Here is a 27,391-nt window from a genome sequence, read left to right as displayed (position 1 = left end):
GTTTATTTGTGACCGTAAATAACTGCAAGAGTTAATTTTCTTCTCCCATTTGGGTTACCAGTCTCATGAACAGTACACATATTAATAATAGAAGAAGTTGCTGAATTAATATGTGTACTGTATCACATGGTAGTATCACAAACATGATTTATCCAGTTTTTATTAAAAAAAAAAGAAAACTTTGTAACTCTCTTCGCCCATGTTTCTTCCGCACAAGTGTTTCTGTGTTTTGTATTTATACCCTCTAACACTATAGGAAATGTGTTCAGTACCTTCGAAGTCACCACCACGTGCGAAGCTCTCCATTCTACTTAACGCAAAACTGTTTCGTACGCAAAGAATCTTATACAAAACTGTTTAACTGACAAAGACAGGTATTCGGTTGCATCGTAAGTGAGCATCTAATTGCACAAGAGGTCTGAAGTGAGTACCTGGCATCCAGTGAATTCCGAAGCAAACATTTGTACTTCATAGTTGCGAACTGAGGGGAAACAGGTACTATTACAAATTTATTTGAAGAGAAGTTCAAGTGTTCCAGCCATCACAAATAAGCACTAACTTTGTGACCATCCTTGATGAGACAAGTACTAACAAACGTCTAACATTTATTGAAACACCAACTCTTAGGAGAGATTTTTATATTCATATACTCAAAAATATGCGTGAGTGGACGCAAAGTTTAACATGTCATTGTATCATTAGTGAGTATAAGTTCAGGGCTTCGTCGTAAAAGATCACAATAGCCTTATAAATATGAGCAAATTAACAGTATTAAATAGTATTTAAATATAAATGAAGATAGACAGAAAAACTAACATTAAGCACAATAACAACACGAATGCCATCGTGATATTCGTAAATAGCTTGTGCTACTAGATTAGATGCCGTGCTCCTTCCTTAAGTGAATGTGACCTGACCTGACTAGGTTAGGGCATTGGTTTAAACCGGTAGGAGACGTTGACCTGCCTCGCATGGGCCAGTAGGCCTCCTGGACTGTTCCTTCTTCTTTTATGACCTTATGTTTCTAAATATAACGAAAACTTCCAGGAGTAAAGCCTCTTAACAAAGAAAAGACGGTGAGCTTTAGAATATTTCACTGAGTGTTTCAAATCGCAATTCCTAATCAGGTAATTAGGAATTTCTTTGAAAGAGGAACGTTCATGACCTCTTCACCATGTACTGCAAGCTCATGTCTCTACGCCACACTATTTTCCTCTTGTCAGGTTTGACTCTGGCAACTTTCATATTCTTCAGCTCGTACTCTGGATCAACATCTTTCGTAATTACGTCTAACAATGTAAAGGACAACATAGTGCAGTTCATTGGAAACTTCAGAAATGTGAGTAAGAACATTTTGCAATGGAATTCCACTAAAGATATCGCTTTGTATCCAAGATTTCCCAACATAACAGCTTCCATAGGTCCATCACATGAGGCTCTAAATGATACTATGCCTAGTAAAGCTGTTGTCGCTGGATCATCAAAGATTCCGAAAAGAATGATTAATGGCTGGAAAACGATACTGTTCTGGGGCACATGGTTTGGAAGTCCTTGGAATGGAGGGTAAAGTATTGTTGGTTTACTTGCATCACTCTTTCAACTGCATGAATTTCTTTTTATCTTAATATAATATAATATATCTTTTTTCATTATATCCATATTTCTCTCTCTCTCTCTCTCTCTCTCTCTCTCTCTCTCTCTCTCTCTCTCTCTCTCTCTCTCTCTCTCTCTCTCACTCTCTCTCTCTCTCGTGACTTGATAATAGATTCTCTCTCTATTATTTTTTTTTATTATCACACTGGCCGATTCCCACCAAGGCAGGGTGGCCCGAAAAAGAAAAACTTTCACCATCATTCACTCCATCACTGTCTTGCCAGAAGGGTGCTTTACACTTCAGTTTTTAAACTGCAACATTAACACCCCTCCTTCAGAGTGCAGGCACTGTACTTCCCATCTCCAGGACTCAAGTCTGGCCTGCCGGTTTCCCTGAATCCCTTCATAAATGTTACTTTGCTCACACTCCAACAGCACGTCAAGTATTAAAAACCATTTGTCTCCATTCACTCCTATCAAACACGCTCACGCATGCCTGCTGGAAGTCCAAGCCCCTCGCACACAAAACCTCCTTTACCCCCTCCCTCCAACCTTTCCTAGGCCGACCCCTACCCCGCCTTCCTTCCACTACAGATTGATACACTCTTGAAGTCATTCTGTTTCGCTCCATTCTCTCTACATGTCCGAACCACCTCAACAACCCTTCCTCAGCCCTGTGGACAACAGTTTTGGTAATCCCGCACCTCCTCCTAACTTCCAAACTACGAATTCTCTGCATTATATTCACACCACACATTGCCCTCAGACATGACATCTCCACTGCCTCCAGCCTTCTCCTCGCTGCAACATTCATCACCCATGCTTCACACCCATATAAGAGCGTTGGTAAAACTATACTCTCATACATTCCCCTCTTTGCCTCCAAGGACAAAGTTCTTTGTCTCCACAGACTCCTAAGTGCACCACTCACTCTTTTTCCCTCATCAATTCTATGATTCACCTCATCTTTCATAGACCCATCTGCTGACACGTCCACTCCCAAATATCTGAATACGTTCACCTCCTCCATACTCTCTCCCTCCAATCTGATATTCAATCTTTCATCACCTAATCTTTTTGTTATCCTCATAACCTTACTCTTTCCTGTATTCACCTTTAATTTTCTTCTTTTGCACACCCTACCAAATTCATCCACCAATCTCTGCAACTTTTCTTCAGAATCTCCCAAGAGCACAGTGTCATCAGTAAAGAGCAGCTGTGACAACTCCCACTTTGTGTGTGATTCTTTATCTTTTAACTCCACGCCTCTTGCCAAGACCCTTGCATTTACTTCTCTTACAACCCCATCTATAAATATATTAAACAACCACGGTGACATCACACATCCTTGTCTAAGGCCTACTTTTACTGGGAAAAAATTTCCCTCTTTCCTACATACTCTAACTTGAGCCTCACTATCCTCGTAAAAACTCTTCACTGCTTTCAGTAACCTACCTCCTACACCATACACTTGCAACATCTATTGCCCCCCTATCCACCCTGTCATATGCCTTTTCCAAATCCATAAATGCCACAAAGACCTCTTTAGCCTTATCTAAATACTGTTCACTTATATGTTTCACTGTAAACACCTGGTCCACACACCCCCTACCTTTCCTGAAGCCTCCTTGTTCATCTGCTATCCTATTTTCCGTCTTACTCTTAATTCTTTCAATTATAACTCTACCATACACTTTACCAGGTATACTCAACAGACTTATCCCCGTATAATTTTTTCACTCTCTTTTATCCCCTTTGCCTTTATACAAAGGAACTATGCATGCTCTCTGCCAATCCCTAGGTACCTTACCCTCTTCCATACATTTATTAAATAATTGCACCAACCACTCCAAAACTATATCCCCACCTACTTTTAACATTTCTATCTTTATCCCATCAATCCCAGCTGCCTTACCCCTTTTCATTTTACCTACTGCCTCACGAACTTCCCCCACACTCACAACTGGCTCTTCCTCAATCCTACAAGATGTTATTCCTCCTTGCCCTGTACACGAAATCACAGCTTCCCTATCTTCAACAACATTTAACAATTCCTCAAAATATTCCCTCCATCTTCCCAATACCTCTAACTCTCCATTTAATAACTCTCCTCTCCTATTTTTAACTGACAAATCCATTTGTTCTCTAGGCTTTCTTAACTTGTTAATCTCACTCCAAAACTTTTTCTTATTTTCAACAAAATTTGTTGATAACATCTCACCCACTCTCTCATTTGCTCTCTTTTTACATTGCTTCACCACTCTCTTAACCTCTCTCTTTTTCTCCATATACTCTTCCCTCCTTGCATCACTTCTACTTTGTAAAAACTTCTCATATGCTAACTTTTTCTCCCTTACTACTCTCTTTACATCATCATTCCACCAATCGCTCCTCTTCCCTCCTGCACCCACTTTCCTGTAACCACAAACTTCTGCTGAACACTCTAACACTACATTTTTAAACCTACCCCATACCTCTTCGACCCCATTGCCTATGCTCTCATTAGCCCATCTATCCTCCAATAGCTGTTTATATCTTACCCTAACTGCCTCCTCTTTTAGTTTATAAACCTTCACCTCTCTCTTCCCTGATGCTTCTATTCTCCTTGTATCCCATCTACCTTTTACTCTCAGTGTAGCTACAACTAGAAAGTGATCTGATATATCTGTGGCCCCTCTATAAACATGTACATCCTGAAGTCTACTCAACAGTCTTTTATCTACCAATACATAATCCAACAAACTACTGTCATTTCGCCCTACATCATGTCTTGTATACTTATTTATCCTCTTTTTCTTAAAATATGTATTACCTATAACTAAACCCCTTTCTATACAAAGTTCAATCAAAGGGCTCCCATTATCATTTACACCTGGCACCCCAAACTTACCTACCACACCCTCTCTAAAAGTTTCTCCTACTTTAGCATTCAGGTCCCCTACCACAATTACTCTCTCACTTGGTTCAAAGGCTCCTATACATTCACTTAACATCTCCCAAAATCAATCTCTCTCCTCTGCATTCCTCTCTTCTCCAGGTGCATACACGCTTATTATGACCCACTTCTCGCATCCAACCTTTACTTTAATCCACATAATTCTTGAATTTACACATTCATATTCTCTTTTCTCCTTCCATAACTGATCATTTAACATTACTGCTACCCCTTCCTTTGCTCTAACTCTCTCAGATACTCCAGATTTAATCCCATTTATTTCCCCCCACTGAAACTCTCCTACCCCCTTCAGCTTTGTTTCGCTTAGGGCCAGGACATCCAACTTCTTTTCATTCATAACATCAGCAATCATCTGTTTCTTGTCATCCGCACTACATCCACGCACATTTAAGCATCCCAGTTTTAGAAAGTTTTTCTTCTTCTCTTTTTTAGTAAATGTCTACAGGAGAAGGGGTTACTAGCCCATTGCTCCCGGCAATTTAGTCGCCTCATACGACACGCATGGCTTACGGAGGAAAGATTCTTTTCCACTTCCCCATGGACAATAGAAGAAATAAAGAAGAACAAGAGCTATTTAGAAAAAGGAGAAAAACCTAGATGTATGTATATATATATGCATGTGCGTGTCTGTGAAGTGTGACCAAAGTGTAAGTAGGAGTAGCAAGATATCCCTGTTATCTAGCGTGTTTATGAGACAGAAAAAGAAACCAGCAATCCTACCATCATGCAAAAAAAACAGTTACAGGTTTTTGTTTCACAGTCATCTGGCAGGATGGTAGTACAAGTAATGGATCAAAATAAAAATGAAAGAAGGAAAGGAGTCACAGTTAAAATGAGGAGAAGTAAGGGGTCACAGTTAAAATGAGGGGAGGTAAGGAGTCACAGTTAAAATGAGGTAGGTAATGGGTCACAGTTAAAATGTGGGGAAGTAAGGGTCTGGCGGATTAAAATGAGGAGGTAGGGGTCACAATTAAAATGAAGAGTGAGTAATGGGTCACAGTTAAAATGTGAGAGTAAGTCTAGTTAAAATGAGGAGGTAGAGTCTGATTAAAATGAGAGTAAGAATTAAAATGGGAGGTAATGGGTCACAGTTAAAATGTGAAGAAGTAGGGGTCGATTGAGGAGGAGTCACAGTTAAAATGAGGAGGTAAGGGGTCTGATTAAAATGAGAAATAGGAGTTAAAATGAGGGAAGGTCACAGAAAATTAAAGTGAGAAAAGTTTTGAGAATTTTCACAGTTAAAATGAGCTGAGATAAGGTCACAGAGAAGAGGGGAGGCTGTAAGGGACTACTTGGTAGAGGGAATACAAGAGACAGTGCTCCATGAAACTGTTGTATAAAAACTTTGTATTGTTTTTGAGGCGACACGTCAACACATCTTCACACACCTGCGCTACCTGCTGAATACAATTTTATTATATACGTAAAATTAATTCCATTCCCCACACGCAAACACTTGCATGATACACACTTGCTCACTTGCACACGGGTACACTCTCACTCTCACACATACACACTAGGCAGCTAGGAATCTAGGAAGTAGGAATTCTTGGAAGAAGGACAAACATAGAAGGATCTAGCGTGTTGGCGGTTGGGTCAGCATCAGGTCAAAGTCAGGCCAGTGAATCACATGTGCACGTGGACTGTGCAGACAGTAAGTGTTCACGCGCACGCATAATGTACACACATGTCCACGTACACACTCAAACCCAAAATTAACGCTCAGACGCGCACACACATACGTATACCCACACACAGTCCAATTGACATCACACTGTGACTTGATAGTACCCTATCCATTCCTTTCCCTACACCTCTTTCTCTCCCTTTTCTCTTCTTCTCTCTCCCTCCCCACATTCTCCTCTCTTTTCCTTCCTCTCTCCCTCCCTCTCCCTCTAGCCCCTTTCCCACTCTTTCTCCACCTTTCCATCACTCTCCCTCTCCCCATTTCTCTCCCCCTTACAATTCCCACCCCCACCTTATTTATCCCTCTATCCGTCTTTCTCTCAACTCTCTCTCTCTCTCTTCCTCAACCCTCTTTCTCTTCACTTTTTCCTCTCTTTCTCTCAACCTCCACCCCCACCTCCTTCATCCCTCTTTCTCTCCACCTCTCTCCCACCACCTCTCTATCTTTCTCTCCGCCATTCTCCCTCTTTCTCTATACTTCTCTCTTTCTTCCTCTACCCCTCTTTCTCTCTCTCTCTCTCTCTCTCTCTCTCTCTTTTTACACAGGGTTTGACAAGGTTAGGTTAAGGATCCCTAGCTTATTGACAAGCTATTTACAGGTTAAGTATTCCTAACTTATTGACAAGCTAAGAGCTGTTACCTACATCAGCTCATTTGAAAGCATTTTTATTGTTATGAGACATACAAGTAAGCAACTGGATGAAGTTGAAGCCATATGTGGGCCAGCATTTTCATTTGATCAACTGACTTTATCTCGTTGACATCATAATGCTGCACGAATGTGTTCCATACTCAAGTCATCCTGGGGATAAATGATCTCAGATGAAGTGATGTTCTGGAGAAGGGTACAGCCAGAGTGAAGTTGCTGCTTTCTCCCCATCATTCTCACTGTCCTCGAAGTGGATTCAAGTGTGGTACTTTGACAATATTGGCCTTGTACGTAACAGTAAGGCCACTCACATCACTCCTGTTTCGAAGGCTCTGCTGAAATGGCAGATCTATCCAGGATTGGTCCAGGCGAGAGACGAGACGTCTTGCTCTGTTTTCTACTTTGTCAAGCAGTCGCATATGAGAGGGTGGGGGTGGGGGGGCAGTTGAACCAAAAAAGTAGAACATACTCAAGGTGTGAGCGTGCTTGTGCCTCATACAGAATCTTGCAACCCCTGCTGTCAAACAGATGTGAGATACGGCGAAGTGCTGTAAGCTTCCTGGCTGCCTTGTTTGCAAGATTTACAACGTGTTTTTTCATGGTCAGTTTGGAGTCGAATTTCACCCCAAGGATATCAACTTCCCCAGGTGCCAACACCCTCCCATTCATCTTTACTACTGCACCGGCAATACCATTATGGTGCCTAGAGATCATCATCATTTGTGTTTTCTCAGGTGCAAATGTTACTTGCCATCTATTTCCCCAAGCTGATATAGCTCTTAGCTGGTGATTCATTAAATCCAAGTAAGACTGTAAAACAGCTAACCACTATTCCATGTTTAGTTTTAAGTATAATTACTATGTACTATTCTGTTATCTAGTTTTAATTAGTTACTATGTATTAGGATTAGTTTGCCCGAAATGCCTCGACATGATAGTGGCTATTTTTGTACTTAGCAAATCAAAATTGTAATTACACATTGTAACATTTACAAAGAAATAAACTTATTATTATTATATTATTATTAGAGCAGCTGGCATTTCTTTTCTTGGATAAGTGAATGTCAGTGTACAGTCGTCTGCACGTGCATGTGATTCTGGGATGAGATGAAGAAGGTCGTTGAAGTAGACATTCCATAACAATGGACCCAGCACACTTCCTTGTGGAACACTTGCCCCAATAGGATGTCTTGCTGATTCCGTTCCATTGAGAACTACACTTAGAGATCTACCATGAAGGTAGTCACTGAGGAGACATAGCGTAGAGCCTGCAATTCCCAGTGCTTGAAGTTTTGCTAAGAGGCCCTGGTGCCACACCCGGTCGAAAGCGCCAGCAATGTCCAGTGCTACCACACAGCTGACTTTGGATTCATCCAGTGACTGGTGCCACTTAGTGGAGAGGTTTAACAACAGATCAGCAGCAGAGTAACCTTTCCTGAAGCCATATTGACGATCACAAAGTAGTGAGTGGTAGTCAAAAAACTCTGTCATTTCTCTCTCTCTCTCTCTCTCTCTCTCTCTCTCTCTCTCTCTCTCTCTCTCTCTCTCTCTCTCTCTCTAACTAGCTGTTTCACACACACACACACACACACACACACACACACACACACACACACACACACACACACACACACACACACACACACACACACACACACACACACACACACACACACACACACACACACACACACACACACACACACACACACACACACACACACACACACACACACACACACATACACACACACATATACATATATATGCACACAGGCAAATTGACATCTCACTGTGACTTGATAGTACCCTACCCATTACTTTCCCTTCATCTCTCTCTCTCTCTCTCTCTCTCCCTCTCTCTCTCTCTCTCTCTCTCTCTCTCTCTCTCTCTCTCTCTCTCTCTCTCTCTCTCTCTCTCTCTCTCTCTCTCTCTCTCACTCTCTCAATATACTCCTTCTCTTCCTCCCCCTATTCCCCATCTTTTTTTGTTCCCCTCTCCCTCCCTCCCTTCCACCGTTTCTCTCCCTCTAGCCACCTTCACACTCTTTCTCTACCTCCCAATCAACTCTCCTTCCTCTCTCTCTCCCCATCTCTCTCCCCCACAATTCCCCACCTCCTTTATCCCTCTATTTTTCTCCCACTCTCTCTCTCTCTCCATTTTCCTTTCCACCTCTCTATCTCTCTCTCTCTCTCTCTCTCTCTCTCTCTCTCTCTCTCTCTCTCTCTCTCTCTCTCTCTCTCTCTCTCTCTCTCTCTCTCTCTCTCTCTCTCTCTCTCTCTCCCTCTCTCTCCCTCTCTCTCTCTCTTTCTCTCTTTTCCTTAACCCGTCCTTCTCTCCACCTCCACTCCCCAAGCCCTACCTCCTTTATCCCTTTCTCTCCACCTCTCTCTCTCTTTCTCTCCACCTCTCTCTCTCTTTCTCTCCACCTCTCTCTCTCTTTCTTTCCACCTCTCCCTCTCTCTTCCTCTACCACTCTCCTCCTACCTGTCACACACACACACACACACACAGACACACCCCACCCCCATCAACACAAACCCCACCTACACCACAGCCCCATATAGGCCCCCACCAAGGCTCTCGCTCCCCCAACCCCAATATACTTGCATGACCACAATGATAGAAAAGAAACTAAAGGTTTGGTACACAAACGCGGATGGAATAACGAATAAACATGAGGAGTGGAATGAAAGAATCAGTGAAAAATCCCCAGACATCATAGCAGTCACAGAAACAAAACTCGCTGAGACAATAACAGACACAATCTTCCCAACAGGATATCAGATCCTGAGGAAAGATAGAAGGAGTAGAGGGGGAGGAGGGGTTGCACTGCTCATAAAACACCAATGGGATTTGAGGAAATGGAAGGCATGGACATGATTGGAGAAAGAGACTACATTGTAGGTACAATTCAGTCCGGAGAACATAAAGTAGTCATTGGAGTGATGTATAACCCACCACAGAACTGCAGGAGGCCAAGAGAGGAGTACGAAGAAAACAACAGGGTGATGGTGGACACACTGGCTGAGGTGGCAAGAAGAGCTCACTCGAGCAGAGAAAAGTTACTGGTAATGGGCGATTTCAACCACAGGGAGATCGACTGGGAAAACCTGGAGCCACATGGGGGTCCCGAAACATGGAGAGCCAAGATGATGGATGTGGTACTTGAAAACCTCATGCATCAACATGTCAGGGAGACAACCAGAGAGACAGGGGAGGATGAGCCAGCAAGACTGGATCTTGTGTTCACCCTGAGCAGTTCAGACATTGAGGACATCACTTACGAGAGGCCCCTTGGAGCTAGCGATCATGTGGTTCTGAGTTTTGACTATATAGTAGAGTTACAAGTGGAGAAGGTAACAGGAACTGAAGGGGACAGGCCAAACTACAAAAGGGGGGACTACACAGGTATGAGAAACTTCCTGCAGGAGGTTCAGTGAGACAGAGAAATGGTAGGAAAATCAGTAAACGAGATGATGGAATATGTGGCAACAAAGTGCAAGGAGGCAGAGGAAAGTTTTGTTCCCAAGGGAAACAGAAATAAAAGGAAGACCAAAACGAGTCCTTGGTTTACCCGAAGGTGTAGGGAGGCAAAAACTAAGTGCAATAGAGAATGGAAAAGGTACAGGAGGCATAGGACCCAGGAAAACAAGGAGATTAGTAGAAGAGCCAGAAACGAGTATGCGCAGATAAGGAGGGAGGCCCAGCGACAGTATGAAAACGACATAGCATCGAAAGTCAAATCTGACCCGAAACTGCTGTATAGCCACATTAGGAGGAAGACAACAGTCAAGGACCAGGTGATAAGGCTGAGGAAAGAAGGTGGAGAACTCACAAGAAACGATCAAGAGGTATGTGAGGAGCTCAACACGAGATTTAAGGAAGTATTTACAGTAGAGACAGGAAGGACTCTGGGGGGACAGACCAGATGGGGACACCAACAAGGAATACACCAACAAGTGTTGGACGACATACATACAGATGAGGAGGAGGTGAAGAAACTGCTAAGGGACATCGATACCTCAAAGGCAATGGGACCGGACAACATCTCTCCATGGGTCCTTAGAGAGGGAGCAGATATGTTGTGCATACCACTTACCACAATCTTCAACACATCCCTGGAAACTGGGCAACTACCTGAGGTATGGAAGACGGCAAATGTAGTTCCCATTTTCAAAAAAGGAGACAGAAAAGAGGCACTAAACTATAGACCTGTGTCATTGACGTGTATAGTATGCACAATTATGGAGAAGATTATCAGGAGGAGAGTGGTGGAGCACCTGGAGCGGAACAGGAGTATAAATGCCAACCAGCACAGATTCACGGAAGGCAAATCCTGTGTCACAAACCTTCTGGAGTTTTATGATAAAATAACAGAAGTAAGACAAGAGAGAGAGGGGTGGGTTGATTGCATCTTCTTGGACTGCAAGAAGGCCTTTGACACAGTTCCTCACAAGAGATTAGTGCAGAAGCTAGAGCATCAGGCGCATATAACAGGAAGGGCACTGCAATGGATCAGAGAATACCTGACAGGGAGGCAACAACGAGTCATGGTACGTAATGATGTATCACAGTGGGCACCTGTGACGAGCGGGGTCCCACAGGAGTCGGTCCTAGGACCAGTGCTATTTTTGGTATATGTGAACGACATGACGGAAGGGTTAGACTCAGAAGTGTCCCTGTTTGCAGATGATGTGAAGTTAATGAGGAGAATTAAATCTGATGAGGACCAGGCAGGACTTCAAAGAGACCTGGACAGACTGGACACCTGGTCCAGCAAATGGCTTCTCGAATTTAATCCTGCCAAACGCAAAGTCATGAAGATAGGGGAAGGGCACAGAAGACCACAGACAGAGTATAGGCTAGGTGGCCAAAGACTGCAAACCTCACTCAAGGAGAAAGATCTTGGGGTGAGTATAACACCGAGCATGTCTCTGGAAGCACACATCAATCAGATAACTGCTGCAGCACATGGGCGCCTGGCAAACCTGAGAACAGCATTCCGATACCTTAGTAAGGAATCATTCAAGACACTGTACACCGTGTATGTCAGGCCCATACTGGAGTATGCAGCACCTGTTTGGAACCCGCACTTGATAAAGCACGTCAAGAAACTAGAGAAAGTACAAAGGTTTGCAACAAGGTTAGTTCCAGAGCTAAGGGGAATGTCCTATGAAGAAAGATTAAGGGAAATCGGCCTGACGACACTGGAGGACAGGAGGGTCAGGGGAGACATGATAACGACATATAAAATACTGCGTGGAATAGACAAGGTGGACAAGGACAGGATGTTCCAGGGAGGGGACACAGAAACAAGAGGCCACAATTGGATGTTGAAGACACAAATGAGTCAGAGAGATAGTAGGAAGTATTTCTTCAGTCATAGAGTTGTAAGGCAGTGGAATATATTGCCTAGAAAATGACGTAGTGGAGGCAGGAACCATACACAGTTTTAAGACGAGGTTTGATAAAGCTCATGGAGCGGGGAGAGAGAGGGCCTAGTAGCAACCGGTGAAGAGGCGGGGCCAGGAGCTAGGACTCGACCCCTGCAACCACAAATAGGTGAGTACAAATAGGTGAGTACACACACACACACACACACACACACACACACACACACACACACATAAACACACACACACACATAAACACACACACACACACACACACACACACACACACACACACACACACACACACACACACACACACACACACACACACACACACACACATACTGCTGTAGCCAGGGTAAAGGTCCTAGAATTTGAGGTAAACAGGCTGAAGCAAGTCTCAGGGGTAGTGACCAGAGAAGACACCATACGAGGCTGAACAGGAAGGAAGGAGATATGAAATATGCTAAGGTCCTATCAGCCTGCAAAGAAGGGCCAGGGAGTGGAAGGGAAGAGCAGATGGGTGCAGATGGAGAGGGAGATAGGTCGAATGCTGAGGCACAACCATGCTACCAAGAGCCACTGGAAAAATCAAGGGAGAAAATGACCACATACAGACAGGAACCAGAGTCACAGAGGGAGAGGCAATGGGAGGAGGAAAGGGCAAAATCAGTGTTTATCCATGGGCTTCGGGAGAGAGAGGAAAGGACACACACTGAAAGACGGCAGGAAGATAGAAAGGAGATTGAGAAAATCATCACGGAAATAGGGGGAGAAGACATGGACGAGATTGTAAATTTTCAGAGAATAGGGGGGTACTTGAAGGGGAGAAACCGACCGATCAAGCTGATTCTCAGGACAGAAACAGTGCAGAACAGGATCCTCCAAGAAAAACCACGGTTGAGAAGCTCGGAAGAGTACAAGAAGGTGTTCCTAGACAGAGACAGAACACAAAAAGAGAGACAGCAGCTGAGGGAGATCACAAAAAAGCGAAAGGAGCTAGGAAAGGAGACAAGGATGGAACCAGCAGAGGTCAGTCAGAGCAGAACAGAGCAGCAAGAGCAAGCACACACACAACTATCCTCAGAACCCCACAACCTATCACACCATCCCAACACACAATACAATCCATACCCACAGCTTCCACCCAACCCCCAACCATAGAATCCCACAGTATGCTACCAGGTCTCCCAACTCCACAGGCCCCCCAAACCACAGTGTTGGAAAGGAAACTGAAGGTATGGTACACAAACGCTGATGGAATAGCAAACAAGTGGGAGGAGTGGCACGAAAGAGTCAAAGAGGCATCACCAGACATCATAGCAATCACAGAAACCAAGCTTACAGGTATGATAACAGATGCCATCTTCCCAACGGGATACCAGATCCTGAGGAAAGACAGAAGGAACAGGGGGGGGGAGGAGTGGCATTGCTGATCAAACACCGATGGAATTTTGATGAGCTGGAGAGAGGAGACAGCGGAGAAGAAAGTGATTGCATAGCGGGAACGCTTCACTCTGGAGGTCCCAAGGTGATAATTGCAGTGATGTATAACCCACCACAGAACAGCAGGAGGCCAAGGCAAGAGTATGAAGAGAGAAATAGAGCGATGGTTGACACACTGGCTGCAGTGGCCAGAAGAGCTCATACATGCAGGGCAAAGCTCCTGATCATGGGCGACTTTAACCACAAGGAGATCGAATGGGAGAACTTGGAGCCACATGGGGGCCAAGATACATGGAGGGCTAAGATGATGGAGGTGGTACTGGAAAACTTCATGTACCAACACGTAAGGGACACTACAAGAGAGAGAGGAGAGGATGAACCAGCAAGACTGGACTTAGTATTCACCTTGAGTAGTGTAGATATTGAGGACATCACATATGAAAGACCCCTTGGGGCCAGCGATCATGTGGTTTTGAGCTTCGAATACACAGTAGAGCTACAAGTGGAGGGGGAAGCAGGAAGGCCAGGACGAATGAAACCAAACTACAGGAAAGGGGACTACACAGGAATGAGGAACTTCCTGAATGAGGTTCAGTGGGACAGAGAACTGGCAGGGAAACCAGTTAATGAGATGATGGAATATGTAGTCACAATGTGCAAGGAGGCTGAGGAGAGGTTTGTACCCAAGGGTAACAGGAATAATGAAAAAGCCATGATGAGCCCATGGTTCACTCAAAGATGCAAGGAGGCAAAAACCAAGTGTGCTAGGGAATGGAAGAAATATAGAAGGCAAAGGACCCAGGAGAATAAGGAGACAGGTCGTAGAGCCAGAAACGAATATGCACAGATAAGAAGGGAGTCCCAACGTCAATATGAAAACGACATAGCAGCAAAAGCCAAATCTAACCCGAAGCTGTTATACAGCCACATCAGGAAGAAAACAACCGTCAAGGACCAGGTAATCAGGCTAAGGAAGGAAGGAGGAGAGACAACAAGAAATGACAGTGAAGTATGTGAGGAACTCAACACGAGATTCAAAGAAGTGTTCACAGAGGAGACAGAAGGGGCTCCAGAAAGACGGAGAGGTGGGGCACGCCACCAAGTGCTGGGCACAGTGCACACAACCGAGGAAGAAGTGAAGAGGCTTCTGAGTGAGCTAGATACCTCAAAAGCAATGGGGCCAGATAACATCTCCCAATGGGTCCTGAGAGAGGGAGCAGAGGCACTATGTGTACCTCTAACAACAATATTCAATACGTCTATCGAAACAGGGAGATTGCCTGAGGCATGGAAGACAGCAAATGTAGTCCCAATCTTTAAAATAGGAGACAGACATGAAGCACTAAACTACAGACCAGTGTCACTGACATGTATAGTATGCAAAATCATGGAGAAGGTTATCAGGAGAAGAGTGGTGGAACACCTAGAAAGGAATGATCTCATCAACAGCAGCCAACATGGTTTCAGGGACGGGAAATCCTGTGTCACAAACCTACTGGAGTTCTATGACATGGTGACAGCAGTAAGACAAGAGAGAGAGAGAGGTGGGTTGATTGCCTTTTCCCAGACTGCAGGAAGGCATTTGACACAGTTCCACACAAGAGATTGGTGCAAAAACTGGAGGACCAAGCAGGGATAACAGGGAAGGCGTAGTGCCTTCCCTGTTATCCCTGGCACTATCAGGGAATATTTGTCAGGAAGACAGCAGCGAGTCATGGTACGTGGCGAAGTGTCAGAGTGGGCACCTGTGACCAGCTGGGTCCCACAGGGGTCAGTCTTAGGACCAGTGCTGTTTCTGGTATTTGTAAACGACATGACGGAAGGAATAGACTCGGAGGTGTCCCTGTTTGCAGATGACGTGAAATTGATGAGAAGAATTCACTCGAAGATCAGGCAGAACTACAAAGGAATCTGGACAGGCTGCAGACATGGTCCAGCAATTGGCTCCTGGAGTTCAATCCCACCAAGTGCAAAGTCATGAAGACTGGGGAATGGCAAAGAAGACCGCAGACGGAGTACAGTCTAGGGGCCCAGAGACTACAAACCTCACTCAAGGAAAAAGATATTGGGGTGAGTATAACACCAGGCACATCTCCTGAAGCGCACATCAACCAAACAACGGCTGCAGCATATGGGCGCCTAGCATACCTCAGAACAACATTCCGACATCTTAATAAGGAATCGTTCAGGACCCTGTACACAGTGTACGTTAGGTCCATATTGGAGTATGCGGCACCAGTTTGGAACCCACACCTAGCCAAGCACGTAAAGAAACTAGAGAAAGTGCAAAGGTTTGAAACGAGACTAGTCCCAGAGCTAAGAGGTATGTCCTACGAGGAGAGGTTAAGGGAAATCAACCTGACGACACTGGAGGACAGGAGAGATAGGGGGGACATGATAACGACATACAAAACACTGAGAGGAATTGACAAGAAGGACAAAGACAGGATGTTCCAGAGATGGGACACAGCAACAAGGGGACACAGTTGGAAGTTGAAGACACAGATGAATCACAGGGATGTTAGGAAGTATTTCTTCAGCCACAGAGTAGTCAGCAAGTGGAATAGTTTGGGAAGCGATGTAGTGGAGGCAGGATCCATACATAGCTTTAAGGAGAGGTATGATAAAGCTCACGGTTCAGGGAGAGTGACCTAGTAGCGATCAGTGAAGAGGCGGGGCCAGGAGCTCGGACTCCACCCCTGCAACCTCAACTAGGTGAGTACACACACACACGCACACACACACACACACACACACACACTCACACACACACACACACACACACACACACACACACACACACACACACACACACACACACACACACACACACACACACACACACTATAAAAAAGGGGACTACATAGGGTTGAACTTCCTGCGGGAGGTCCAGTGGGACAGAGAACTGGCAGGAAAGCAAGTACATGAAATGATGGAATATGTAACAACAAAATGCAAGGAGGCAGTGGAAAGGTTTATTCCCAAGGGCAACAGTAACAACGGGAAGACCAGAACGAGCCCCTGGTTTACCCGACGGTGTAAGGAGGCAAAAACAAAGTGCAATAGAGAATGGAAAAAGTACAGAAGGCAGAGAACACACGAAAATAGGGAGATTTCTCTATATTGTTTCTACGTGTCCACTATTGCTGCATTTTTCTGGAGCAACTTCAGCCTTCGGTCTCTTCATACGAAATTTATTATTATTATTAATATTCTTCTTTTTTTTTTTCTTCTTCTTCTTCTTCTTATTATTATTATTTTTACTATGATTATTATTATTATTATTATTATTATTATTATTATTATTATTATTATTATTATTATTATTATTATTTTTTATCATCATTATCATTATTACATTTTAATATTCCTTTTGTTATTATTATTATTATTATTATTATTATTATTATCATTATTATTATTATTATTATAGTTTCTGAAGCCATTCATAAGGAATATATAAACTCGAATAGTATATATAAACTGATTGATTGTGACTAAAACATTCACACTATTTTACACGAATTTTGCAAATGTAAATCTCATTTTCAGTTCACACTTCATTTTCACTCTCCGTCATCCTCCAAGTAGGATTCACCTTCTTGAACATTTGAAGCCAAGCAGACGAGGTTTTTGAAAGGTATTGGATCCACTTCAGGAATCTTGAAAATTTCAAGATTGAAAATTTCAAAATCGAAAGTTTCAAGGTGGAAAATTTCAAGTTGAAATGGGCTCTAGAACTTTAGTCATGGGGCACATGCACATGACAATAGTTTCAGGAATCTTGTCCTAGTTATCGTACACTGGTGTTCAAAATTGAATCTAATCAGATGAGCGATCAAAAACAAAACATTGGAGAAATAAAACAAAGGCAAAAGGAAATAACTTTAGGCAGCCACTAAAAAATTACCCCTCGGGGATACTTAATAAAATCAAATTTGTTATGTTTCATAACCAGTGTTTGTCAGCATACATTCTTATTTCCTCAGATGAATATATGATAACTGAGATCAAATAATGGGAACGATAACAAATGCTGCTCTCTCGTGGATTTTCATGTAGATGGTAAGGAAGAATATAAAGAGGAGATAGGTTAGGTTAGGTTAGGTAAGGTTTCTAGGAAACATGACAAGTGGTTTCAGACGCGGGTCTTAGTCATATGATAACCCGCAGCTGGAACTTTTGATCATCTGTCGAGGTCTTCTGCTAGCTTACCAGTCCACCCTTTTAAAAATTAAGGTTATAATTATAACCTTTTAATATTTAAGATGAGGTAGAGAAGATTCTGTACTAGGCAGGAAACAAGTGAGAATAAAAGACACATAAGTGGTATACTGTCTTGATGTTAGACTATGTAAAATATCCTTTTTCACCTTGAAGACATAAAATAGTTGCAGTATATTTTGTAACTCGCTTTCAATGAATTTACAAAACAATTAATCAGAAAAAAATAACATGGTATTTAATTTGATCCATATTTTAACAATTAAAATCATTGAATTTCTTTTTAAGTTTCGGACCGACCAACGCCACAGGGTTGAAGCTGGAGGGTTGCCCGAGATGGAAGTGTAACTTCACGTATGACCACAGCTACGCCAGCATCGCTGACGCAATTGTATTCACCGCTGGGGTGTATGTCACTACTCGCTCCTCTTTGTTATTCTATTAAAATAATCAAACTAAGTTTATGTCTTTAACTTTTTTCGGAGGGTGTTCTGAATGTCTTTCAGGTGATGATAATAAATTCGTGCATATAAATATTTTGAAGGTTATTCTTTAGTGATTCACTTCGTACTGATTTATTTTCATAAATACAAACTTATCCCAGCATCCTCTTGTAGATTCAACCCGCAAAACTTTCCCAAAGCGCCCAGGCCACAATTCCAGCGATGGGTATGGGTTGATGTGGAGGCTCCGACTGAACCCGATGGACTAAGAACTGCCAATAACGTCAGGGTCCACCACACAAGTCCTCTCATCAACTGGACCATGACCTACCACTCAGAATCAGATATCATCGCCTTTCATGGCTACTTTCTCTCTATCGGGGCCACCGTCAGGTAAGTACTCAGGCTTCAGGGGAAGATGAGGCCATAGAAAGCATACATGGAATAGTGAGAAAGCGAAATCTTTATGATCTGTATCAAGGATATCTATTGAGAAGGACAAGCTATAGTTATTTTTAATTTTGTCTAAATAGTTGAGATTAAGTTAAAATATCATATGACTCTCTCCCCATCTTTCATTCTCTTCACACACAAGCACGTTCTTATTTGAAGAACTGACTGATGAATTACAAAGTCATACAAAAACGTGCGTGAATATTTAAAAGGAAAAGTTGAATCAGGGTTTGATTTGCACCCAACAGGCCAAACGTCAATCGCCAAGTGCGTTTGACAACGGGTAACTAATTAACTAATTAAACTTCTAAACCTATTAATACTGTCACGACATTGCTCAGGAGGAGCTACTGGAGTTACCTCTGTTTTGTGCTTCCTCAAAAATTTAATGATAATGATATCAGTCCTGAAACTAAAGTAACTATGTCTCGTGTTTGTCCAATCATACCCAATTTGTCTAGTCATTCTTTTTATTCTCTTTGCGAGCTAACATCATGGTTGAACTGTCGCCAGCCAGCCACTGCACTGTGCCTTGATGAGCCTAATATCTTCAGTGTTCCTCTAGTCGGTTATTAAAGGTTATTTTTGAGATTGCAACTTATGTGGTCAATCAGTTTACATGATCTCTATTATTAATAATAATAATAATAATAGTAATAATAATAATAATAATAATAATAATAATAATAATAATAATAATAATAACAATAATAATAATAATAATAATAATAATATTATTATTATTATTATTATTATTATTATACACCGATAATATGCAGCAGATTCCGTCCAAGAATTGAAAAGTCAGGTCCAATTCCTCGGATCAAGAGCCTTTACCGGCATCCAGGACCCTCCCTTGAGGGGAATCAGGTGATCTATAACTCAGAAAAATATTTCATCCACATTTGCATTAACCTTCTTTCCTCGGAATTTAATGCTTTCTTTTTCATTATTGAATAATTTTTCGCGGCAATTGTTTCCTCATACTAGAGTGCATCGTAATACGTCCTCGCGTATTTTAAGAAGATTTTTCACAGACGGTTTACAACAAGGTTCTCAATTTGCCTTATTTTGATTAGGTTAGGTTAGTAGGTTTGGTGGAGTTTATGTTGAATTATCTGTCAGTAAAAGTTAACGCCAGTAAATAAAAGGCTCAAAGTCAGATAATCACTGTTCAAGACTAGTTAAACAGTCACTCAATTGACTGTCATAGCAACAGTGATATATTCTGTTATTTAGAGAATGGGGATCTCTGGAATTTTTTTGTAAATGGATTGCAACAGAGTCATGGAACCTAAAACATTCCGTAGCTTTAAAAAGAGTTTAGACAAATATATGAATGGGAGAGGCTAGGTTTGATTAGCACCTCAAGTACTAAAGCAAATGGTTGTTTTTGAGAAGAATCTGCCTAATATGGGCCAGTAGGCCTGTTGCAGTGTTCATCGAAACTTATGTTCTGATGTTCTTGAACAGTAGTTTCTCCCTTGAGAATCCATAAAATCCTATGTATAATCATTTCGCTGGAAAAAAGCACAGTTTGAAGCTATGGTAAGCCAATCCTAGAATTAGCAGGCCAGTGTGTTATTCAGCGTGCCATGGCGGCCTAATATGATTCATCCAACTGAATATATTTCAAAATAAACAAGGAAGGTGATCATTAAAAATACACCTAGTTAGATGTATCTGTTTAGGCTGGCATGGTACAGTGGATACACAGACAGTCAGACGGACAGGCAGACACACACACACACACATACACACACATACACACACACACACACACACACACACAGACACACACATACACACACACACATATACACACACACACACACACACACACACACACACACACACACACACACACACACACACACACACACACACACACACACACACACACAGGAGCTGCGACTCTAACCCTGCAACCACAAATAGGTGAGTACAAATAGGTGAGTACACACACACATACACACACACAACCTGGGAAAAACAAACTATCCTTATCTACTTTGCTAAAAAATTACTTTACATTTAGTGTTTTCCTTTAACATAAAAATAAAACAGGTCCTAAAAAAGAATAATTCTTTTATATGTCTTCTCTCTAGGCCGCTGCGCCCCAACCTCATGTCAGAACACGCTGATGCTATGAGGCGGTACGTAGAGGCGCTGGAGCGAGGTGACACCTTGGAGAAGGTGATGGGTCCCTCCTGGAGAAGCTTCGTCAAGAGACCCAAGGTGGTGGCCTGGATGTCCGGCCACTGTCCAACCAACTCCAAGAGGGAGGCATACGTTGCTGAGCTCTCTAAATACATCACTGTTGACAAGTGGGTGCATTGTTCCTCACTGTAACGCCATAAGTTTCACCAAATCTCGACTGGACGAACCAGAAAACGATTATTGGATCGGGTCTTTACCACTTTATTTACTGAATGACACATAGAAGTTTAGCTTTTTATGTAATGTATTACTATACTTCAATAAATTTATTCAACGTATAAAAATGAGAAGCTTTCCAGGCTGTCGATTATGTTTGTTATTTGACAAGACATTCGCATGTTGTGTGAAACTGAAGAAATAAGGAAATTTGACTTAAGCTACCAGGTGTAATTTAAAACCAACTTAGCAAAAACCTTGATGCTCTGATTTACTGACGTAAAATTGAGCTGGTTTACATTATATTGCTTTATTTAGTCAAGATGAATAATAACAATGAAAATTACACGAGATTAGACGAATTAGTACAAATTTATTATAATATTTTCCTTAAAGTCAAGGTAAAGTGAGCTAAGCCAGAAACTTAAGATAAACAAAACTTACTCGACACTGTATAAATATGATTCATCAGGATTACGGTGCTTAACATGTTCCAATGCTTAGAGACTGATTTTCTCATTTTCTATTGTCTTAGGTATATAATTCTACTGGGCTAATGGACTAATTACCTCCGTTTAATTCCCTGTAATGTATTAATGAAGTCACTGGATGGCGAAACGTCGGCAAAACAAAGACACCCAGATGCTGCACATCTGGGAACGCCTAAAGTGGTAGACTGAAATCTCCCTGAGCAAATCTAAACAAATTTCAAGTAATCATGAATTATTGATACTGATAATATCCTTCTCATACGTACAGGTATGGGGGTTGTGGGGACAAACCTTGCTACACAAGACATCCGATATCGGATTTATGTTGGAAAAACGTGTTGATGGGAAATTATTCTTTCTACATGTCCCTGGAGAACAACTTATGTGATGAATACATCACTGAGAAGCTCTACAACCCTTTGTTGCACAACCTCGTCCCTATCGTTTATGGAGGTACGTACGAGGAGTTATGAGAGTGGGTAAATATGTGCGTAGGTGGGTGTGGGAGTGCCGGAGTAAATTAATACTATAAAGAGAAATTGACTTTACATACAGAAGAAAAGACATACAATGTAGATTATGCTTTTATTGGAACAAATTTCGTGTGTTAGAGTTGCCTGAAGGTTGTCCAATAATAGCTCGTTCTATTTTATTTCCGTCATTGCGATAACAGAACTGAACTTTCAGGTAGTGACTACGATAGGTTCCTTCCTCCGCTCTCTTACATCAACGCCAGACACTACCACCCACGGGAGCTGGCCCGCCTCCTGACGCGGCTACACCAGGACCCCGTCGCCTATGGCAGGTAAGCACTATGGCTGTAGAAACACCTTCAGCTAAAAAAAAAAAAAACTTGCACTATGTATACAGGTTTTCTTAGAGGCTCAGCTAGACCCAGGCTATATTCAGCTCTTGAGGTTTCTTAACCACACAAAAGAAAGCATCTAAAGAACGCACCAAATAAAAATGAAATATAATTTGAATATTTTATTAATTAATCAAGGGTATTCCTTGCCTATCGTTCATTGTTACGACGTTCACCAAGGAGTGCCAAGTCAAACCTTGTTAGTCAACGAATTTGTGATAATTCTTCACCTGATTCAACACATTAAAGGTGCATTCACATGAAGCCGCAGATGTAAACTGGCAATGCAGTTATGATGATCGAAAAGAAAACAGATTAAATGTTAGAGTAATTTCTTTGATTTGCGTTTAATCTTAAAATTCATAGCATATTAACTAGAGGAAGAGAGCCACTCATTGAGATCTTTTAAAAGTTTATTGTTGTTGAAACTGATCAATTTTTGAAAGTAAATCTTTATTATTCAGACTGCTAAAATGCTTAATAAAGCCCACAAAGTGTAGAAGTTCGACACCTTTAGAGAATCTCCTGAGTCGTTCTGGCACTCGGGTTGTGGCCTAAGTGCCAAGAATGGCTCAGCTGGAGTTGAGTCACCGTGCCCTTGTAAAAGGGCTGCCCCGCCATATGGCTGTCAACGATACTACACTTGGAAAATCCTAGAGAGATTAGTACCAAACTTGCACACGAAAATCACTCTCTATGAAAACAAAAGACTCGACACTCGACAGGAGATGCAGCATTCCCTCATTGAGAAGCAGCGGGGCCACGAGTACACTAAGAGACAACACAATAAGTGTCAGGGGCCCAAGATTGTTCAACTGCCTCCCAGCGTACATAAGGGGGATTAGAAATAGACCCCTGTCTGTCTTCAAGAAGGCGCTGGGCAGGCACCTAAAGTCAGTACCTGATCAGCAGGGCTGTGGTTCGTACGTCGGTTTACGTGTGGATAGCAGTAACAGCCTGGTTAATCAGACCCTAATCCACCACGAGGCGTTGATTCTCGAAACCCTCTCCAGGTAAACGAAGACTGGTCACCGCGCCCTTGTCATAGGGCTGCTCCTGTCATAGGGCTGTAAGCGGTTCTTCACTTGACATGAACGTTCACTGTGCCTCTGCCATAGGAATGTAAACGGTACATCACTTGTACCAACTCTTACACTCCTTCCGGAGCCAATGCCGGGTCACCACATGGGGAAAACCCGTGTCAGAACCTGTCCTGGCAAACTACAAGAACATGAACATAGTATAAGTTAATTTTATTGAGCTCAGACTTCCGTGTAAGGCCTGAAATAATAAAACCAATGATTACATGAAGACAATGATTCATTAAGCTTCATCGAAATCCGCAGGCAGGTTGCTTTATTATAATATTCCAGTATTATCTACTATCACTTTAGCCTCAGACAGAATTGCATCCCATAGTTCATGAATCGGTTAAATTACATAACAGGTGGAGTTTAACCCGTGGCAACTGAGTCCTTAAACTCACAGGCCAATGATGTATTTGCAGTCGTTTTATTACGATTTCGTGAATCACGAATCAACTAACTGTCATTCGGAAAACTAATTTCATCAGGTGTAGTAGCGCGTTTTTCAGCAACCATATGAGTTTGGTGAGTCATGATAAGTGGCATCATCCACAAAAGTTGACAATATAATGTATTCAAAATTGTACATGAATTTCTGATTAGATTTAAAGATCTGTTCAAGTCTGTTCAGTAAGATTAAGCGACTCTGGATCAGTTGAAGCTTCACTGAATTCAAATGCTGGAAAACTGGTTGAACATCAGCAATCCGTGCAGACAACCTTGTTTTGCTATGCTATGCAGTGAAACTGGGTGTCCTTCAGAATTTTATACCTTTCTGGTCTGCTACTAAAGTAATCGAAAGTAATTGCATTTTTGCATGATTCATCTCAGTCAACACCAATAATGTTCAGTGTGTGGTTTCCACTCTTAGAAAAAAACACAGTTCGAATTATGCTCCGGTAGAACTGTTTGTATGCCTCTCTACTTTCCATTTACTTTGGATCTATTGTCATAAGCCTGACTATTGCAGTGCTGTTAATTTATCTTTCGTAATTCTTAGATACACCAGTGTCCACCATTCAGAAGAGCACCACAACAACCTGGGCGGCCTCTTGAAATTTCTTGGAGTAAAGTGATTGTTGACTCGGCGGTCAGATAAATTAACCACTGATGAAAGTAAAGAAAAAAATTCTTTCGTCATGGGCTAAAGTTGTGAAGCTTATCAAATGCTTATTAATAATAATTAATATATTCACATAAACAATTAGCAATTATGCGAGGCCACTTCACATCCTGAGACGAGGCTCAGTGAACATCGTAGATACTTGACCTCTTTGTAGTGCTGTACAGAACAGCTATCATATTACTAAATGCAGTATTCCATTCCCTCATCCCGCAGGTACCATGTGTGGCGCGGTTACTTCCAGGCTAAGATTCTAGGCAGCATGTGTGAGCTTTGTTCCCGCCTCCACACTGACACAACAACCAGTTACCACACAGATGTTCCCAAGTGGAGGATGACTAGCGGCCGGTGCAAGGCAGTTCCCTACAACATGTTCAACAGCACAGTGGGCAAGGGCGCCTGGAGAACAATCATCTCTACAAATTACGACACTATTTAATACTGGACTTGTCCTGTGATTCTCCAATTTGAAGCGAGTATTTTTAACAGAGTTCCACTTGGCAATTAAAACATACGAACACACACTCTCAAAGAACGTAAACAGGGAATCAGCACCGGCAAGGAGCCCACGTATATTTTTTGCTATGATGAATAGATAGAGGATTCATATTCAAAGTTGTAGGAGGTTACCAAATGTTTGCAAGAATGGACATTATTATGATAATTAATAAAGAAAAGAATAATAAGTTCCGTGTTGTTTCTAAGAGGCGTGAGAATCTTAATTCTTTGATTTTCATAATGGAAAGGCCACCAAAATATTTTAGAAAGCATTAAATTAAAGATATCAACAACTTTACTAACAAATCATTCCTCAAGCAATGTATGATCTTCACGTGTTAAGCGTTTCCCCATTAATATAATATAAAAAATTCTTATATTTGTATGAAATCGCTAAACTTGTATAGGTCATACAGAGCCCGGGTACTAAATGAAAATACAAGGATGCATCAACAAGACAGCTTTATCGTCTCCAACACTGTCCATCACCTAAATGTCGATAACTTCTTTCACAGCAGATTTTGCACATACTGTACATAACAAATGTACTTCGGAAGACAATGGAAGACAGCCGGAGTGTTAAATAAGAAGTTCAGTGTAGGTGCAAATTTTATGGAATTTATACTGATGTGTTTAATGCTAATGTGTTTTCCTAATAGGAATCTGTCTCTTGATGTGAGTTTGTGTAAACTTTAAAATGCCGAATTTATTTATCAAATTGGTTTTTGTGAAGTAGCTGGAGAATGTCTCTCCAGAAATAAGTCAGTGTTTGACTTTACCTATATAACATCTGTGGGCTCTTAAGACCATTGTAAAAAAACATCATGTTATGACTCACGAAATGGTAACGACACGGTTGCAAACATACCATACCACGGGCGGGGCTTGAACCCGCTATTATAGAGTCGACTGAAGTTTTACGATTCTCTAATCGCGTGTTTAAGCCCCGCCCGTGGTATGGTTCGGTTTACATTATGTTATGTTTCCAAAACTTCAATAAAACTTGTTTAATCATCAAATTACTTAAAACCTGAACAGTCTTACTGAAAGTGTGGATTGATTTTGGTCGTGTAGGTCCCAAACAGCATATTTCTTTCTTTTAAGAAACTGTGAAAACTGAAATATTGTTTCCCTTGCGATGTGTGATGAATGTTGCATCCAGTCAGCTCCAACGTTAAGTTTATAATGAAGCTTACGAGAGGTTTTAAGTTTAATATGCTGGTTTATTTTAGGATATTGGTTTCCCTGAGATAATAAGATCATGCTTCTTCAGTTTAGTTTCAAAGCTGTTTCTTAGAAATAGGTTTAAAAGGGATTTATTGAGGAACTGTTTCGCCATCTTGGGTGACCGATTATTATTTTTTATCCAATTTTGTTTTTTTTTGGTGTGCCTTTAGAAGCAATTATGAACTGTGTTTTAATAAAGTTTCAATAAGATCGGTCAATATAACAAATGAGAAAAAATATTTATTAAGTATGGCACTTGGCAGTACGAGACTTCGATTGACCCGGCTGGCAGCGACCCGGCTGGCAGTGACCCGGCTGGCAGTGAACCGGCTGGCAGTAACCCGGCTGGCAGTGAACCGGCTGGCAGTGAACCGGCTGGCAGTGACCCGGCTGGTAGTGACCCGGCTGGCAGTGAACCGGCTGGCAGTGACCCGGCTGGCAGTGACCCGGCTGGCAGTGACCCGGCTGGCAGTGACCCGGCTGGAAGTGACCCGGCTGGCAGTGACCCGGCTGGCAGTGACCCGGCTGGCAGTGACCCGGCTGGCAGTGACCCGGCTGGCAGTAACCCAGCTCATAGAACAAGCTTTACTCGAATATCCTTCATAATGAAATAATGTAATATACCTTGTTTACCTGGAGTTTACCTGGAGAGAGTTCCGGGGGTCAACGCCCCCGCGGCCCGGTCTGTGACCAGGTCTTCATGCCGAAAAAAATACATTTAGTACAGTTTTTGATATTCACTAAAATATTTTCCTTTTTACCCCCCCCCCCAACAAACTAAAAAATATTTGAGATACTCCAAATGTTTGTAAAAAGGATATTCGATCACACTTTATTTTATATTGTCTATGCAAATCATTTCAATATAATCAATAATAA

General features: G+C 42.1%; 1 protein-coding gene across 1 annotated transcript; it reads left to right on the top strand.

Annotated features, from left to right (window-relative positions):
• Window positions 1-259: 259 nt before the first annotated feature.
• On the top strand, window positions 260-26,199 carry LOC128691302 (alpha-(1,3)-fucosyltransferase C). The gene is made up of 8 exons (XM_070091661.1): window positions 260-329; window positions 1,224-1,563; window positions 18,240-18,359; window positions 18,569-18,787; window positions 20,956-21,174; window positions 21,983-22,167; window positions 22,402-22,519; window positions 25,004-26,199. The coding sequence occupies exons 1-8, from the start codon at window positions 260-262 to the stop codon at window positions 25,224-25,226; spliced, it is 1,494 nt and encodes a 497-aa protein (XP_069947762.1). The 3' UTR covers window positions 25,227-26,199.
• Window positions 26,200-27,391: the final 1,192 nt, after the last annotated feature.

This window comes from Cherax quadricarinatus, chromosome 36, assembly GCF_038502225.1.
Source record: "Cherax quadricarinatus isolate ZL_2023a chromosome 36, ASM3850222v1, whole genome shotgun sequence".
Lineage (NCBI taxonomy): Eukaryota > Metazoa > Arthropoda > Malacostraca > Decapoda > Parastacidae > Cherax > Cherax quadricarinatus.
The sequence above is the reverse complement of the archived record's forward strand: the minus strand, read 5'-3'. Positions and strand labels throughout refer to the sequence as shown.